The 15397-nt window shown below is 41.3% G+C and overlaps 1 protein-coding gene across 1 annotated transcript in view; it reads right to left on the reverse strand.

Moving 5' to 3' along the window:
* Positions 1-15397, reverse strand: part of LOC126108776 (plasma membrane calcium-transporting ATPase 2-like) — a 532870-nt gene that overhangs the window by 148834 nt on the left and 368639 nt on the right. Inside the window, exon 14 of the mRNA XM_049914127.1 lies at positions 226-420. Coding sequence (XP_049770084.1) covers positions 226-420 — 195 coding nt within the window. The remainder of the gene's footprint in view (positions 1-225; positions 421-15397) is intronic.

Here is a 15397-nt window from a genome sequence, read left to right on the forward strand (position 1 = left end):
ATTTACATGGACGCAATTTTAACAAAGTATAGCATAAGTATATGCAACAGTAGAATAAAAAATAAATAAAAAAGATGAGACAGAGAGAGAATTCGGGGCCAAAGACATTTGCAACAAATATATTTATTTGGAATTGTACAATAATTATTAAATAAAATAAATGTTTTCTTACAACAACAGACTACACTTAATGCAAAACAGCAAACAATATCCACCTGCACCTACCATAGCAAACCCGACATCAGCAATCTTCAGAGCTGGACCATCATTGGTTCCATCTCCGGTGACAGCAACTATTTCCCTGTTTTGATACAGCTTGCTCTCAATCATACCTTTAACCAGTGTGTATTTGTCTTTTGGTGAAGACCGTGCTAGTACCCTGAGATTGGGCCACACGAGGTCCAGCAGGTGTTGGCTGACCTAACACAGGGACACAAATTCTCGCAATAAGTTGGTAAACATTATTCAGGATGCTTTTAATAGATTTTGGCACAAAGTTTACCACTAAAATGAATAGCTTACAATCCTAAGACAAAAAGCACAAGGTGCCAATTTTTGTGTAGCATATTGTGCAAATAGGTAAGAAATATAGAAATTTTTCAGAATGAATATTATAGTGAAATTTTTGCAACACACTAAAACAAAATTTGGTAATTAGATTCAACATCAGCACTTGCATTTTGCAGAGAATGCTGTTTTTAGTTACACACAATATTCACAGCTCATCCAAAAAGTTCTGAGAATGATTTTATTCTGGCGTGCAAATGATGTCATCATGGTAACTATGATGGCAGCTTAAACTAACAACTGTAAGTAACAGATGAGCATTCAACTAGTCACTTGTGATCAGGTAGCATTACACAGTCAATATGCAGGCATAGCAGAGCATAGAAATCGCATTGTGTCACAAATTGCAGTGCAGAAATATCTCTAAGTCAAGTGTCCAAGATATTCTCAAGAATGCATGAAATGTATTCATAGCTGCAAATAATGACAACCATCAGCTTTATAATGGAATGATGACAACGAAAATTTGTCCCAGATCAAGACTCGAATCCAGATTTCCCACTTATCATGAGTGGTCGCCATAATATTAGCCCATGTGTGGTATACACCACTTCTAACAAACAGCGAACAACGCGCTCCAGTACGCGGCCGCCAAACACATCGCTGGCCGCACTTCTCTGGGCGGCCTGCTGCTTCCATCGCTGGCCGTTTTCACACGCACGCTCCCTTACGTGGCCGAGAAATACATCGCTGGCCGCACTTCTCCGGGCGGCTCGCGGCTACCATCGCTGGCCGCCTTCGCGCGCGCGTTGTCAGCACACAGCAATTGGCTACGCCAGAAAACATTGCGACTGGTTTTCCCTGGAAAACAGCGACCACAGCCGACGGCTCCATTAACTAGCAAGCCTTATATAAACCCGGCCGCCGCCGCGAACAACAGTTCTCATCAGGAAGTGCAGTACGCTGTGTTCCAGCTGCTTGTGGATGACTTGCCGCACCACTCGAGGTTACCTGGCTGCTCGGCGGAAAATCTTGCGACTTCACTTGGAGAGACTGCACTTCACTGGACTTGGGAATAATTACGGAACGTGCACCCCACCATGCGCATTCGGACATTGGTATAACCAAACTTTAATTCTGCATTATTTCTGAGTGTGAGCCTGGGTAGACGCTTGGCTAACATAATTGTTAAAAAGTGATTCGTGATTTAATAAACCAGACTGAAGAGGTTATTGTGTTATTCGTGGTTATAACACTATGCAAGCATGCTTCACAGCCAGACCAAAACTTCCTTATGTCGTCAACCATGTGTCTACAACATACACTCTCACATCCATTATGTATATTTCAGTACAGGGAAGACATGCACGTCCAAAGGAATGTTGCATCATACTTCTGAACAATGCAGGCATTGCAATATTGTATGTGTCGCCCGACACTGGGCAAGCAACTTTCAGTTAAAATGCCTTTTATGCACAGGAATGTACATAATTGATGTACGAGTTCAGGTTGTAGACATATGGTTGACGACATATGAAACTTTCGGTCTGGCCATGAACTGTGCTCGGGTAGCCTAAAGGTAAGCGGGAAATCCGGGTTCGAGTCCTAGTCCGGCACAAATTTTCATTTTCGCCCTTCCATTATATAGCTGGCAGTTGTCCATATTTGCAACTGCAAATACATTTCATGTACTTCATAAGGGCAGTGCCCATTCCTTCGGACATGCATGTGTGTCCGAAGGAACTTTGCATCATACTTCTGAACAACACTTGCCACAACAATATCATATTTTCAAGAAGAGAGAAGTGTGTGCAAAGTTTGTCTCACACACTTCAGCTCCCAAACAAAAATGGTCATACATGGACACCTGTTGTGACTTGACTGAAATGCAAATTCTTTTGTTGGAAAAATCTTCGGGATGATGAGACTTGGTGTTATCACTACGAACCAACTGCAAAATGACAAAATGCAGATACTGACATGAAGGGTGAACACTTTGAAAACATAACTGATATTTGAGCCAATGTGATGTGTGAGTAGAACAATGTCCCAAAAAGGACTTTTCTGACAGTTACACATGGCTGTATGAATGTTCTGTGCATAGTACTCAAGTGGGAGGAGGTTATGTGGAACACCTGAAACATTAAAACTACCATCTTAACTTTTCTCTGTTTTTTTTTTTTTTTTTTTTTTTTTTTTTTTTTTTTTTTTTTTTTTTTTTTTTTAAATCCAGTCTTGAGTCTTGAAACTTTTTGAACTGACAGGGTATTTAAAGGAAATCATCATCTTCACTCCCAAGTATTAGGCTTTTTCCATTTTGTTTTGCCTGTTATGGTACTTGTCACTTCCTTTGTCTTCTTTTGACTTATTTTACCAACTAACATAAATCTTCTTACCTGAAGAGAGAATATTTCTCCATTCAATTTTTTTGAGATGTCTGTCCCAGTTTCTCCTATTTTCTAATACTTTACTGAGTATATTATATATATATATATATATATAGATGATGAGACTTACCAAACAAAAGCGCTGGCAGGTCGATAGACACACAAACAAACACAAACATACACACAAAAATCTAGCTTTCGCAACCAACGGTTGCCTCGTCAGGAAAGAGGGAAGGAGAAGGGAAGACAAAAGGATATGGGTTTTAAGGGAGAGGGTAAGGAGTCATTCCAATCCCGGGAGCGAAAAGACTTACCTTAGGGGGAAAAAAGGACAGGTATACACTCGCACACACACACATATCCATCCGCATATACACAGACACAAGCAGATATTTGTAAAGGCAAAGAGTTTGGGCAGAGATGTCAGTCGGGACGGAAGTACAGAGGCAAAGATGATGTTGAAAGACAGGTGAGGTATGAGCGGCGGCAGATTGAAATTAGAAATTAGCGGAGATTGAGGCCTGGCGGATATGATACGGTTATAATAGAAGGAAACATTCCACGAAGGAAAAATATATCTAAAAACAAAGTAGATGTGACTTACCAAATGAAAGTGCTGGCAGGTCGACAGACACACAAACGAACACAAACATACACACAAAATTCAAGCTTTCGCAACAAACTGTTGCCTCATCAGGAGAGAGGGAAGGAGAGGGAAAGACGAAAGGATGTGAGTTTTAAGGGAGAGGGCAAGGAGTCATTCCAGTCCCGGGAGCGGAAAGACTTACCTTAGGGGGAAAAAAGGACGGGTACACACTCGCACACACACACATATCCATCCACACATATACAGACACAAGCAGACATATTTAAAGACCTAGATGGGAACTTTAAGTGTGAGGCCTTTGGGGGTTATGCCAAATGTCAGACAAGCCTGAGAAAATAAAATATGTGAGCGTAATCTGGCTAGGGTGAAGGCATGTTTGCGGAGGGAATGTAAATAAAACTTAATGGGGTCGTTGTGGGGGTGTTGTGAGGGTGACATGGTATTAGAAGGTGGAAAGTTTAACATGAGGTTGAAATGAAAAAGAAAGATAGAAATATATGGGGAGAGATAAAGGTGAACTAGAAAGCAATTGGAGATCTGGTATGAAAAAAGGCGAAAAAGTGTTGGTTAAGTTGGTCTTGTGGTGAACTTGGGTTGGTAGACAGCGATGTGCAAAAAGGTTAGGTGGTTGTGTTGCCGCTAAATCACGTTAAAGGACGGAGAAATTCGGGAAAATTTCGAGAAAATTTCGAAAAAACGTATTAAAGGAGTGGTGTTGTGGTGAAAAATTACGAAAATGGGGCTAACAATTGTAGAAAAAATGACGTTAAAACCTGTGGGGAGCGGCTAAAATGATCAGTGATGTGCGAAAAACGGAAGTGGAAATAAAGTTAAAGTTATTAGAACTAGCCGAAATGGTTGTTAAATACGTGAAAGCAGCTGTTATTGAACTAGAAACGGTGGATTTTATAGCAGCGGTAGTGTTGAAAGCGGAAAATAAAATCTTTTGGTTATGGTTGGGAAGTGGGTTACGTGTTGTTGAGCATATATATGGCGGGATAAAATTGTATATTAGATTACGGTAAAAGGGGAAGGTGAATACAAAGTGAAACTACTGGTAAAAACAGAAAGAGGAAATAAAGGGGAAAAAGAGAAATAAGACGACAGGAAAGATTTCGAAATGCAAAGGCGACAATAACAAACGTAATTGTTGGGTTCAAATTAATGATATGGTTATAATAGAAGGAAACATTCCACAAAGGAAAAATATATCTAAAAACAAAGTAGATGTGACTTACCAAATGAAAGTGCTGGCAGGTCGACAGACACACAAACGAACACAAACATACACACAAAATTCAAGCTTTCGCAACAAACTGTTGCCTCATCAGGAAAGAGGGAAGGAGAGGGAAAGACAAAAGGATGTGAGTTTTAAGGGAGAGGGTAAGGAGTCATTCCAGTCCCGGGAGCGGAAAGACTTACCTTAGGGGGAAAAAAGGACGGGTACACACTCGCACACACACACATATCCATCCACACATATACAGACACAAGCAGACATATTTAAAGACCATTTAAATATGTCTGCTTGTGTCTGTATATGTGTGGATGGATATGTGTGTGTGTGCGAGTGTGTACCCGTCCTTTTTTCCCCCTAAGGTAAGTCTTTCCGCTCCCGGGACTGGAATGACTCCTTACCCTCTCCCTTAAAACTCACATCCTTTCATCTTTCCCTCTCCTTCCCTCTTTCCTGATGAGGCAACAGTTTGTTGTGAAAGCTTGAATTTTGTGTGTATGTTTGTGTTCGTTTGTGTGTCTATCGACCTGCCAGCGCTTTTGTTTGGTAAGTCTCATCATCTTTGTTTTTAGATATATAATATGTCATGTCATGTTTATATTCGTATTATTCTTCTGCCTAATAGTGGTACAGTCAGAAATGAAGCATGGCAATTGACAAGATTTTTAAATCTAAGATGACTAATTTCTGTGCAGAATGTAATGTACAAAAGAGGCGTCTGCAAAGATTTTAAAATGGAGAAAAATTTTTGCTAAACTCTCGTTCAGAACATCTTCTATCACATGCAGTCTATTATTTGGTTCTTGTTGATCATTATCAAAGAAAGCAGCAGTGTAAGTAAGAACAAATTGCAGTCTCTTGGCATTGTTTCGCTAATGAGATGATTCCTCTTTTTTTTTTTTTTTTTTTTTTTTTTTGTAAGCGGCGGTAGCGCGCACAAAAGCAACCCATGCCGCAAGCGGCGACAGGTCATAAACACTCATTATCAGAATGCAACAAACAATGCATGACACAGTACAGTCATGCATTTTCAGCTTAGAGTGACGTAAACACGTATAACAAAGAGAATGTCACTTATCAGATCAAAGCAAAATAAACAATCGATTCAAACCAGATAAAGCACGAGAACAAGGATGGGTACCTGTATAAATATGGACGGAGCACCTGATGCATAGCAATGGCTACATGGTAAAGCTTAACTGCTAAGCTTAAGACTCGAACCAAACTACTATAGCTGTATCGTCATTCATTCGACCTAAATTGTGTCTCATATTACAGTGGACCAAATTTGTTTCGATTTTGAAGAGCAGCCTAAAACTTTTCTCTCCCCTTGAATTTTGAGTCTCAAATTTCACGTGCGGCTTAGATTTGGGAAATTTTTTTTTCCATGATTTTGAGTCTCATTTTTCAGGTGTGGCTTAGATTTGAGTGTGGCCTAGATTCGAGTAAATATGGTAAGTGACACCTGAGTGGACAGATATACTGCTTACTCAGACATGTAGAACCATACAGCCATGCCTTCAGCCTCTTTCAAGCCTCTCTTTTCTCCCATAATCCGTCATTCAGCATCTCTTCCCATTTCAGTCCTGTTTGATTCACATCATCCTTCACCTGGTCTCTCTATCTCCTTTGTGGTCTTCCAGTGGTCTTCATCCACTCTAAACTCCATCTGAACAGGCCTTGGAAGGTCCAATGGTGTGAGTGACCGCCATGTCCTCCTCAGCCCACAGGCATCACTGGATGTGGATATGGAGGGGCATGTGATCAGCACACTGCTCTTCTGGCCATATGCCAGTTTATGAGACTGGGTCTTCATGAAGATTCTGTTCATTCTAGGTCTATTCTTGGAAGTCTTTCAGGTCCCATTCTTTTTATGTTACAAACCAGTTAAACCTATTTACTTCCACAGTTTCTTTTAGGGACTCAATCTGATGCATGTTTTGTATGGTTTCATTCCTTAGCCTGTCGCTTCTCATGTTACATGAGATCCCTCATAGAAATGACACCTCTGTTGCTTGTATTGTGCTCAGATCTTTCTTTGTCCAAGTGCAACATTCTGATCCATATGTCGAAACTGGCAGAAAATATGGCTTGTATATCATGAACTTTGCTTTGGCAGGAATTTTCCAATTTCTAGTTATGTCCAACATACACTAATAAAATTTTGAACAATTTTCTCTTCCCTCCAAAATTTTATCCTTGATTTTTCCATTCTTGGTTAAGTTACATCCTTGATATATGGACGTATCTACTTCTTTAATAATTTTTCCATTGTAACTTACATCCTCACAGCCACATCTCATAACTCTTATATGCAGCAAAACAACTATCCACACAAACAGTGTGATGACATATGGAGTTCTACAGGCTGTCGGTCAGTGACCATCCTTGAGGCAGCAGCAGAAAGAGGCACTCGCCAGTGGTGAACCATCTTTTTAGCTATTTTTCAGTTCTGTGCATAGCATTACAATATTGTGGTAGACATATCTGTGCATCAAGGGTCCAAAGAGAATGAATGTTGCCAGATTGCATTCTTCACCATAACACTGGCCCAGCACCTAGCATAACAATATGGGTTACACTAGGAACAAAACATGATCACTTCTGGTCCACATAGTCAACATTTGGAGAGCAGTCCTTAAGCCACATCCACACATGATGCACTGCACCTGCAGTACCACGCACAGACACATGGTGAAGACCTGTGCAGGGCACAGACCGGGCAGAACTGCACAGAATGGAGCACAGTATTGGTAGGTGTACAGCAATGTTCCAGTGTCAGTGTCCATACGTATGCACCAGTACAGATGGTAAACTGGAAATGCCGTCCAGATGGAGCACGCATGAATGAACAGTTTCCTTTCTAGAATGAAATTTTCACTCTACAGTGGAGTGTGCGCTGATATGAAACTTCCTGGCAGATTAAAACTGTGTGCCAGACAGAGACTCGAACTCGGGACCTTTGCCTTTCGCGGGCAAGTGTTCTACCAACTGAGCTACCCAAGCATGAATTGTGCCTTATCCTCACAGCTTTAATGCCACCAGTACCTCGTCTCCTACCTTCCAAACTTCACAGAAGCTCTCCTCGGTAGAGACCTGCCCGCAAAAGGCAAAGGTCCCGAGTTTGAATCTCAGTACGGCACACAGTTTTAATCTGCCAGGATGTTTCCTTGTGTGTACCAATAAGACATGGAACTCGGTTTGTTGTCGCTGAAACTCTTTCCTCAGTTTTGCACAGCTTGGCACAGCACATGTTAAGGCCTGTGGCTGTGCCTTCTCTGTGAAGTCTGTGTGGCATTACATTTTAATAAGAAAACACTAGATTGTACATTGCCCATTCTGTCCTCTGCTGCCCTGAGTGGCACATTCTGGTCACGAGTTGCTGAGAGAATGCCATGTCACCACTCAGTAGCCACTGCAATTGACAAACTCTTTGCACAGAGTTGAAGCTACACAGAATGAAATACCCATATCTATAACCGCGGCTCTTAAGACAGATTGTGGTGCCAGATGCACCTTTGTCATTGGCAACAAATATTTTAGATACCAGCTTCTATATCAGTGCTTGATTCTTACTGCAGAGCTTTCCGCCCTCTATCAGGCCACACAATACATCCCACAACACAGGCATCTCAATTGTGTATTATGTCCTGATTCACTTTGGTTCCTCCAGAGCCTATGTGTGCTATACACATACCACTCCTTAGTATAATGAATTGAAGAATGTCTTCACTTGCTCACTGATGATGGAGACAATGTGGCGTTTGTGTGGGTCCCTGGTCATGTCTAAGTGTTGGGGAATGAAGTTACCAATGCTGTTGCTAAGGCTGCAGTCTGACTGCCAAGGTCCTTTAGCTATTCTGTCCCTTCAAATAATCTCTGTATTGCTACATGTAGGCCGGCCGGTGTGGCCAAGCGGTTCTATGTGCTTCAGTCTGGAACTGCACGACCACTACGGTCGCAGGTTCAAGTCCTGCCTTGGGCATGGATGTGTGTGATGCCCTTAGGTTAGTTAGGTTTAAGTAGTTCTAAGTTCTAGGGGACTGATGACCTCAGATGTTAAGTCCCATAGTGCTCAGAGCCATTTTGCTACATATAGGAACACTGTGTCACACTTGCATGAAAACTGGTCTTTTCTATATGAGAACTAACTCCAGGAAATTAAACACTTCCCAGTGGCTCAAATGTATTCCTCTTGTCCCTCTTGACATGAGAAGAAACTTTTATGTAGGCTGCATACTGGGAACTGTCATTTCAGTCACCATCATTTGTTAACTGGACACCCCACACCATTCCTTGTTTTATGAAGCCAACTGTTGACAGTGCTCCATTTTCTGAACCACTGCTGATTTTATAACTGTTTATGTTTTGATGTATATTTTCCATCCGAATTATCAGATGTTTTAGCAGATACAGCACAAGCTGTTGTAGGTCATATTTTAGTTTTTGTTTGTGATAGTAATACGGCAAAGGCAATTTAATTTTCAACCATTTGAGCAATCTCCTCAATGTGGAAGTGATCATTTTTAGCTATCCTTGTACTCCAGTCTATTAGGCTCTGAGTATTATCAATTTCACATTCATTCATTTAGTAATTGACCATTTTAAGAAATGACATGGGTGCTTATTACCTCAGCTGTTTTGCACTCTAAAGCAGCAACAAGCAAACAAACAAACAAACAAACTCTATGCCCAGCTGGGTTAGAGTTCTTGCTGCCATCAGGGTTGGCAGCTGTGTGTACTAAAAATCACATCCTCTGTACCCTCCAATCATTTGTAAATTTAATCATGCAGTCTTCGTAGTATCAATATTATGAGAAGGAAAATTGCTGCTTCCACATAGTGGAGATGCTAGTCGCAGATAGGCACAACAAAAAGACACTCACAATTAAAGCTTTCAGCAATTAAGGCCTTCATCAACAACACACACACACACATACACACACACTCTCACACAAATGCAACTCACAGACACGATTGCAGTCTGAGGCAACTGAAACCACATTGTGAGCAGCAGCACCATTGCATGATGGGAGTGGCGACTGAGTGGGGGTAAAGAGGAGGCTGGGGCAGGGAGGAAGAGGGATAGTATGGTGGGTGTGGCAGACAATGAAGTGCTGCAGTTTAGACAGAGGGCAGGGGAGAGTTGGGAAGGGGGAGGGGGGGGAGGATGACAAAGTAGCAAAAAAGGAGAGAAATAAAACGAGAGAAATAAAAAAACCAGGTGTGGTGGTGGAATGATGGCTGTGTAGTGCTGGAATGGGAACAGGGAAGGGGCTGGATGGGTGAGGTCAGTGGCTAATGAAGTTTGAGGCCAGGAAGGTTATGGGAACATGGGATGTATTGCAGGGAAAGTTCCCACCTGTGCAATTCGGAAAAGCTGGTGTTAGTGGGAAGGATCCATACAGCACAGGTTGTGAAGAAGCCATTGAAATGCCATATTTGGCAGCGTGTTCAGCACCTGGGTGGTTCACTTATTTCTTAGTCACCATTTGTCGGTGGCCATTCATGCAGGTGGACAGCTTGTTGGTTGTCATGCCTACATAGAATGCAGCACAGTGGTTGCAGCTTAGGTTGTAGACCACATGACTGTTTTCACAGGTAGCCCTGCCTTTGATGGGACAAATGATGTTGGTGACCAGACTGGAGTAGGTAGTTGTGGGAGGATGTATGGGACAGGTCTTGCATCTAGGTCTATTACAGGGGTATGAGCCCTGAGGTACAGGATTGGGAGCAGGGATTGTGGAAGGAGGGATGAGTACATTGTGTAGGTTCGGTGGATGGCAGAATATCACTGTGGGATGGGTAGGGAGAGCAGTGGGCATGACATTTCACATGTCAGGGCATGATTAAAGGTAATCAAAACCCTGGCAGAGAATGTAATACAGTTGCTCCAGCCCTGGATGGTACTGATTTATGAGGGGAATTCTCCTCTGTGGCCGAACAGTAGGACTTTGGGAGGTGGTGTGAGACTGGAAAGATAAGGCACGGGACATTTGTTTTTGTACAAACTTGGGAGGACATGGCACAGCCTGTGCCATATGGATCCTTCCCACCAACACCAGCTTCTTTAATTGCACAGGTGGGAACTTTCCCTGCAACACAGTCCCATAACCCTCCTGGTCACAGCCTTCATTAATCACTGACCCCATCCATCCACCACCACATCCAGTCTTTTTATTTCTCTCATTTTATTTCTCTTCTTTTCCGCTACTTTGCCCCCCTCCCCCCATCTTCCTACCTCTCCCCTGCCCTCTGTCTAACCTGCAGCACTTTACTGACCATCACCCCCACCATACTATCCCTCCCTCCCTGCCACACCCTCCTCCTTTCCCCCACCCAGTCGCCACTCCCATCATGCACTGTGCTGCTGCTGGCACTTTGGTTTCAGTTGCCTCAGACTGCAGTCATGTGTGTGAGTTGCATTTAGGTGTGTGTGTGTGTGTGTGTGTGTGTGTGTGTGTGTGTGTGTGTTCCTATTGTTGATGAAAGCCTTAATGGCCAAAAGCTTAAATTGTGAGTCTTTTTGTTGTGCCTATCTGGGACTCAGCATCTCTGCTATATGGTGAGTAGCAACTTTCCTCCACATAATATCGTTACATTCCATCCTGGATTTTCCATTGTTTAATTTTTGTCTTCCTAGTATATTATACACATGATAAGTAAAATTTAATTACCAATCCTTCCTGATGTTGCAAGTTTTACAGGCAGCAGTGTAAGAAATATCCAAAGAAAAACAGTGCATACAATTACAGGTTTGCTTAATAAGCATGAAAGCATCACAGACATTCTCACCCAACTGCAGTGGCAAACACTACAAGAGAGATGTTGTGCATCACAGTTGGGTTTACTGTTCAAGTTCTGAGAGCATACTTCCCTCAAAGAGGCAACAAATATATTACATCCTCCTATATACATCTTGCAAAAAGAATACAAAGCAAAATTATTAAGCTTTGAGCTTACAGAAAGGCTTACTGACAGTCAGTCTTCCTGCACTTTGTGCCCGTAAAAGCGACAGAAGTGCACAATAACCCTCAGTCACACACTGTATTGTGGGTTGTGGACTTTACATGCATAGGTGATTCTTTCATGTATAAATGGTGAGTGAGTTGGAGCAAAAAGTATTCGGTTGTGTCTGGATTACATTTGCAGGATCTCTAGCTCATATTCCACTGTTTGTCATAGGAATGTAGACTTTACCAGCATATACTGCTGTCAAAATCTTCTTGGACTACCACCTGGGTGGCTACACTGAAATTCCATGACATTTCAATGAATGTCACTGTCAACATCTTGTGGCATATTGTCTGAGATCGTGTTGGCTCCACACACACACACACACACACACACACACACACACACACACAGACAGACACACACCAAAGTAGCTGCTGCCTCTCACCACCCCTTCTCCAGATGCGAGGGTTGGCATACTGTGGTGGTGGTGGGTGGGAGTTTTGGGGGAGGGGGAAGGGGGGGGGGGTGATCAGACCATCATTCAACTTTCAGCTCATTGTCTCCCCAGACTCACAACTCACAAAGTGTTAGTTGCTGTGCACAGTCTCAGCTGATGCTGCAGAGTTCCACAGTGAACTTGGCTGATAGCTCTCATTCCTGTTAGATTAGATTCAGTTTTCGTTCCATGGACCCAAAAATTGAGATGATTCTTGCGGGTGTGGAAGATGTCAGAAAATATAACATAACACATTTTAATATAATACTTACTACACTGATCATTTGTCAGAAGATTATCAAATAGGTGAATACAATGTGGTGAACTGGAACAGGTAACATTTACAGAATTAACACGCTGTCAGAATGAAACACTGTTATGCACTATTAATAAATTTGTCATACATAAAATACCTAACCTTGACTGTTGTGACCAAGTGCTGTCAAAACTGAAATCTAACAGATATTTTTACTTAAGCTGGCTCAACAGTCTCTGTTAAAATATCCATCTATGGAGGATAAGAAGTTGCCTGTCAAAAAGTCTTTCCAACTCTGTTTAAACTGTGCTTTATCTGAAACCAAGTTTTAATGGAGACTGACACAGCTGTCTCTAGTTGCTAAGAACCAGACCTTTAAGTACTTCATCGGATATTGTTCATTGGTAGCTAGAGTCCTCTTTCACCATCATCCTCTAAATTACATCTACATTTATGTCTACATCAAAATCTATGTGGATACTCTGCAAATCACATTTTAGTGCCTGGCAGAGGGTTCATCGAACCACCTTCACAATTCTCTATTATTCCAATCTCATATAGCGTGCAGATAGAACGAGCTCTGATTTCCCTTATTTTATCGTGGTGATCATTTCTCCCTATGTACGTCGGTGTCAACAAAATATTTTTGCATTTGGAGGAGAAAGTTGGTGATTGGAATTTCATGAGAAGATTCTGTCGCAATGAAAAATTCCTTTGTTTTAATGATGTCCAGCCCAAATCCTGATTCATTTCAGTGACACTCTCTCCCATATCTCATGATAATACAATACGTGCTGCCTTTATTTGAACTTTTTCAATGTGGAATGAGATTTTCACTCTGCAGCAGAGTGTGCACTGATATCAAACTTCCTGTCAGATTAAAACTATGTGATTAAAACTCGAGTTAGAGTCTCGGTCTGGCACACAGTTTTAATCTGCAAGGAAGTTTTTCTTTTTTTTCTTTTTTTTTTTTTTTCTCCATTGTAGTCCGTCAATCCTATCTGGTAAGGATCCCACACCATGCAGCAGTATTCTAAAAGAGGATGGACAAGCATAGTGTAGGCAGTCTCCTTGGTAGATCTGTTACATTTTCTAAGTATCCTACCAATAAAATGCAGTCTTTGGTTAGCCTTCCCCACAACATTTTCTATGTGTTCCTTCCAATTTAAGTTGTTCGTAATTGTAATTCCTAGGTATTTAGTTGAATTTACAGCATTTAGATTTGAATGATTTATTGTGTAACCTAAATTTAATGGATTTCTTTTAGCACTCATGTGCATTACTGCCAATTTTTGCACCATTCAGATATCTTTTCTAAATTGTTTTGCAATTTATTTTGATCTTCTGATGACTTTATTAGTCGATAAATGAGAGCATCATCTGCAAACAACCTAAGACGGCTGCTCAGTTTGTCTACCAAATTGCATATATAGATAAGGAACAGCGAAGGGCATATAACACTACCTTGGGGTACACCAGAAATCACTTCTGTTTTACTTGATGAATTTCCTCAATACAAAGTGTGACAATATTCCATGAGCAAGCAATTTCACTACAAGCTGCTTGTGTGGTACAGTGTCAAAAGCCTTCCAGAAATCCAGAAATACGGAATCAATCTGAAATCCCTTGTCAATAGCACCCCATGCGAATAAAGAGCTAGTTGTGTTTCACAAGAATGAAGTTTTCTAAATCTATGTTGACTGTGTCAATAGACCATTTCCTTCAAGGTAATTCATAATGTTTGAACACAATATATGTTCTAAAATCCTGCTGCATATCGATGTTAATGATATGGGCCTGTAATTTAGTGGATTACTCTTACTAACCTTCTTAAATATTGGTGTGACCTGTGCAACTTTCCAGTCTTTGGGTGTGGATCTTTCATCGAGCAAATGGTTGTATGTAATTGCTAAGTATGGATCTAATGCATCAGCATACTCGGAAAGGAATCTAGTTGGTATATGGTCTGGACCAGAAGATTTGCTTTTATTAAGTGATTTAAGTTGCTTCACTACTCCGAGGATATTTACTTCTATGTTACTCATGTTGGCAGCTGTTCTTGATTCGAATTCTAGAATATTTACTTCTTCTTCTTTTGTGAAGGGGTTTCAGAGGGCTGTGTTTAGTAACTCTGCTTTGGCAGCACTGTCTTCCATAGTATCTCCATTGCTATTGTGCAGAGAAGTCATTGATTCTTTCTTGCTGCTAACATACTTCACATATGACCAGAATCTCTTTGGATTTTCTGCCAGGTTTCAAGCCAAGTTTTCATTGTGGAAACTATTATAAGCATCTGGCATTGAAGTCTGCACTAAATTTCAAGCTTCTATAAAAGACCGCCAATCTTGGGGATTTTGCGTTTCTTTAAATTTGGCATGTTTAATTCGTTGTTTCTGCAACAGTGTTCTAACCAGTTTTGTATACCAGGAACAATCAGCTCCATCGTTTGTTAATTTATTTGGATGTTGTTGTTGTGGTCTTCAGTCCTGAGACTGGTTTTATGCAGCTCTCCATGCTACTCTATCCTGTGCAAGCTTCTTCATCCCCCAGTACCTACTGCAACCTACATCCTTCTGAATCTGCTTAGTATATTCATCCCTTGGTCTCCCTCTACAATTTTTACCCTCCACGCTGCCCTCCAATACTAAACTGGTGATCCCTTGATGCCTCATAACATGTCCTACGAACCGATCCCTTCTTCTAGTCAACTTGTGCCACAAACTTCTCTTCTCCCCAATCCTATTCAATACTTCCTCATTAGTTATGTGATCTATCCATCTAATCTTCAGCATTCTTCTGTAGCACCACATTTCAAAAGCTTCTATTCTCTACTTGTCCAAACTATTTATCATCCATTTTTCACTTCCATAAATGGCTACACTCCATACAAATACTTTCAGAAACGACTTCCTGACACTTAAACCTACACTCGATGTTAACAAATTTCTGT

This window comes from Schistocerca cancellata, chromosome 11 (genome assembly GCF_023864275.1).
Source record: "Schistocerca cancellata isolate TAMUIC-IGC-003103 chromosome 11, iqSchCanc2.1, whole genome shotgun sequence".
Lineage (NCBI taxonomy): Eukaryota > Metazoa > Arthropoda > Insecta > Orthoptera > Acrididae > Schistocerca > Schistocerca cancellata.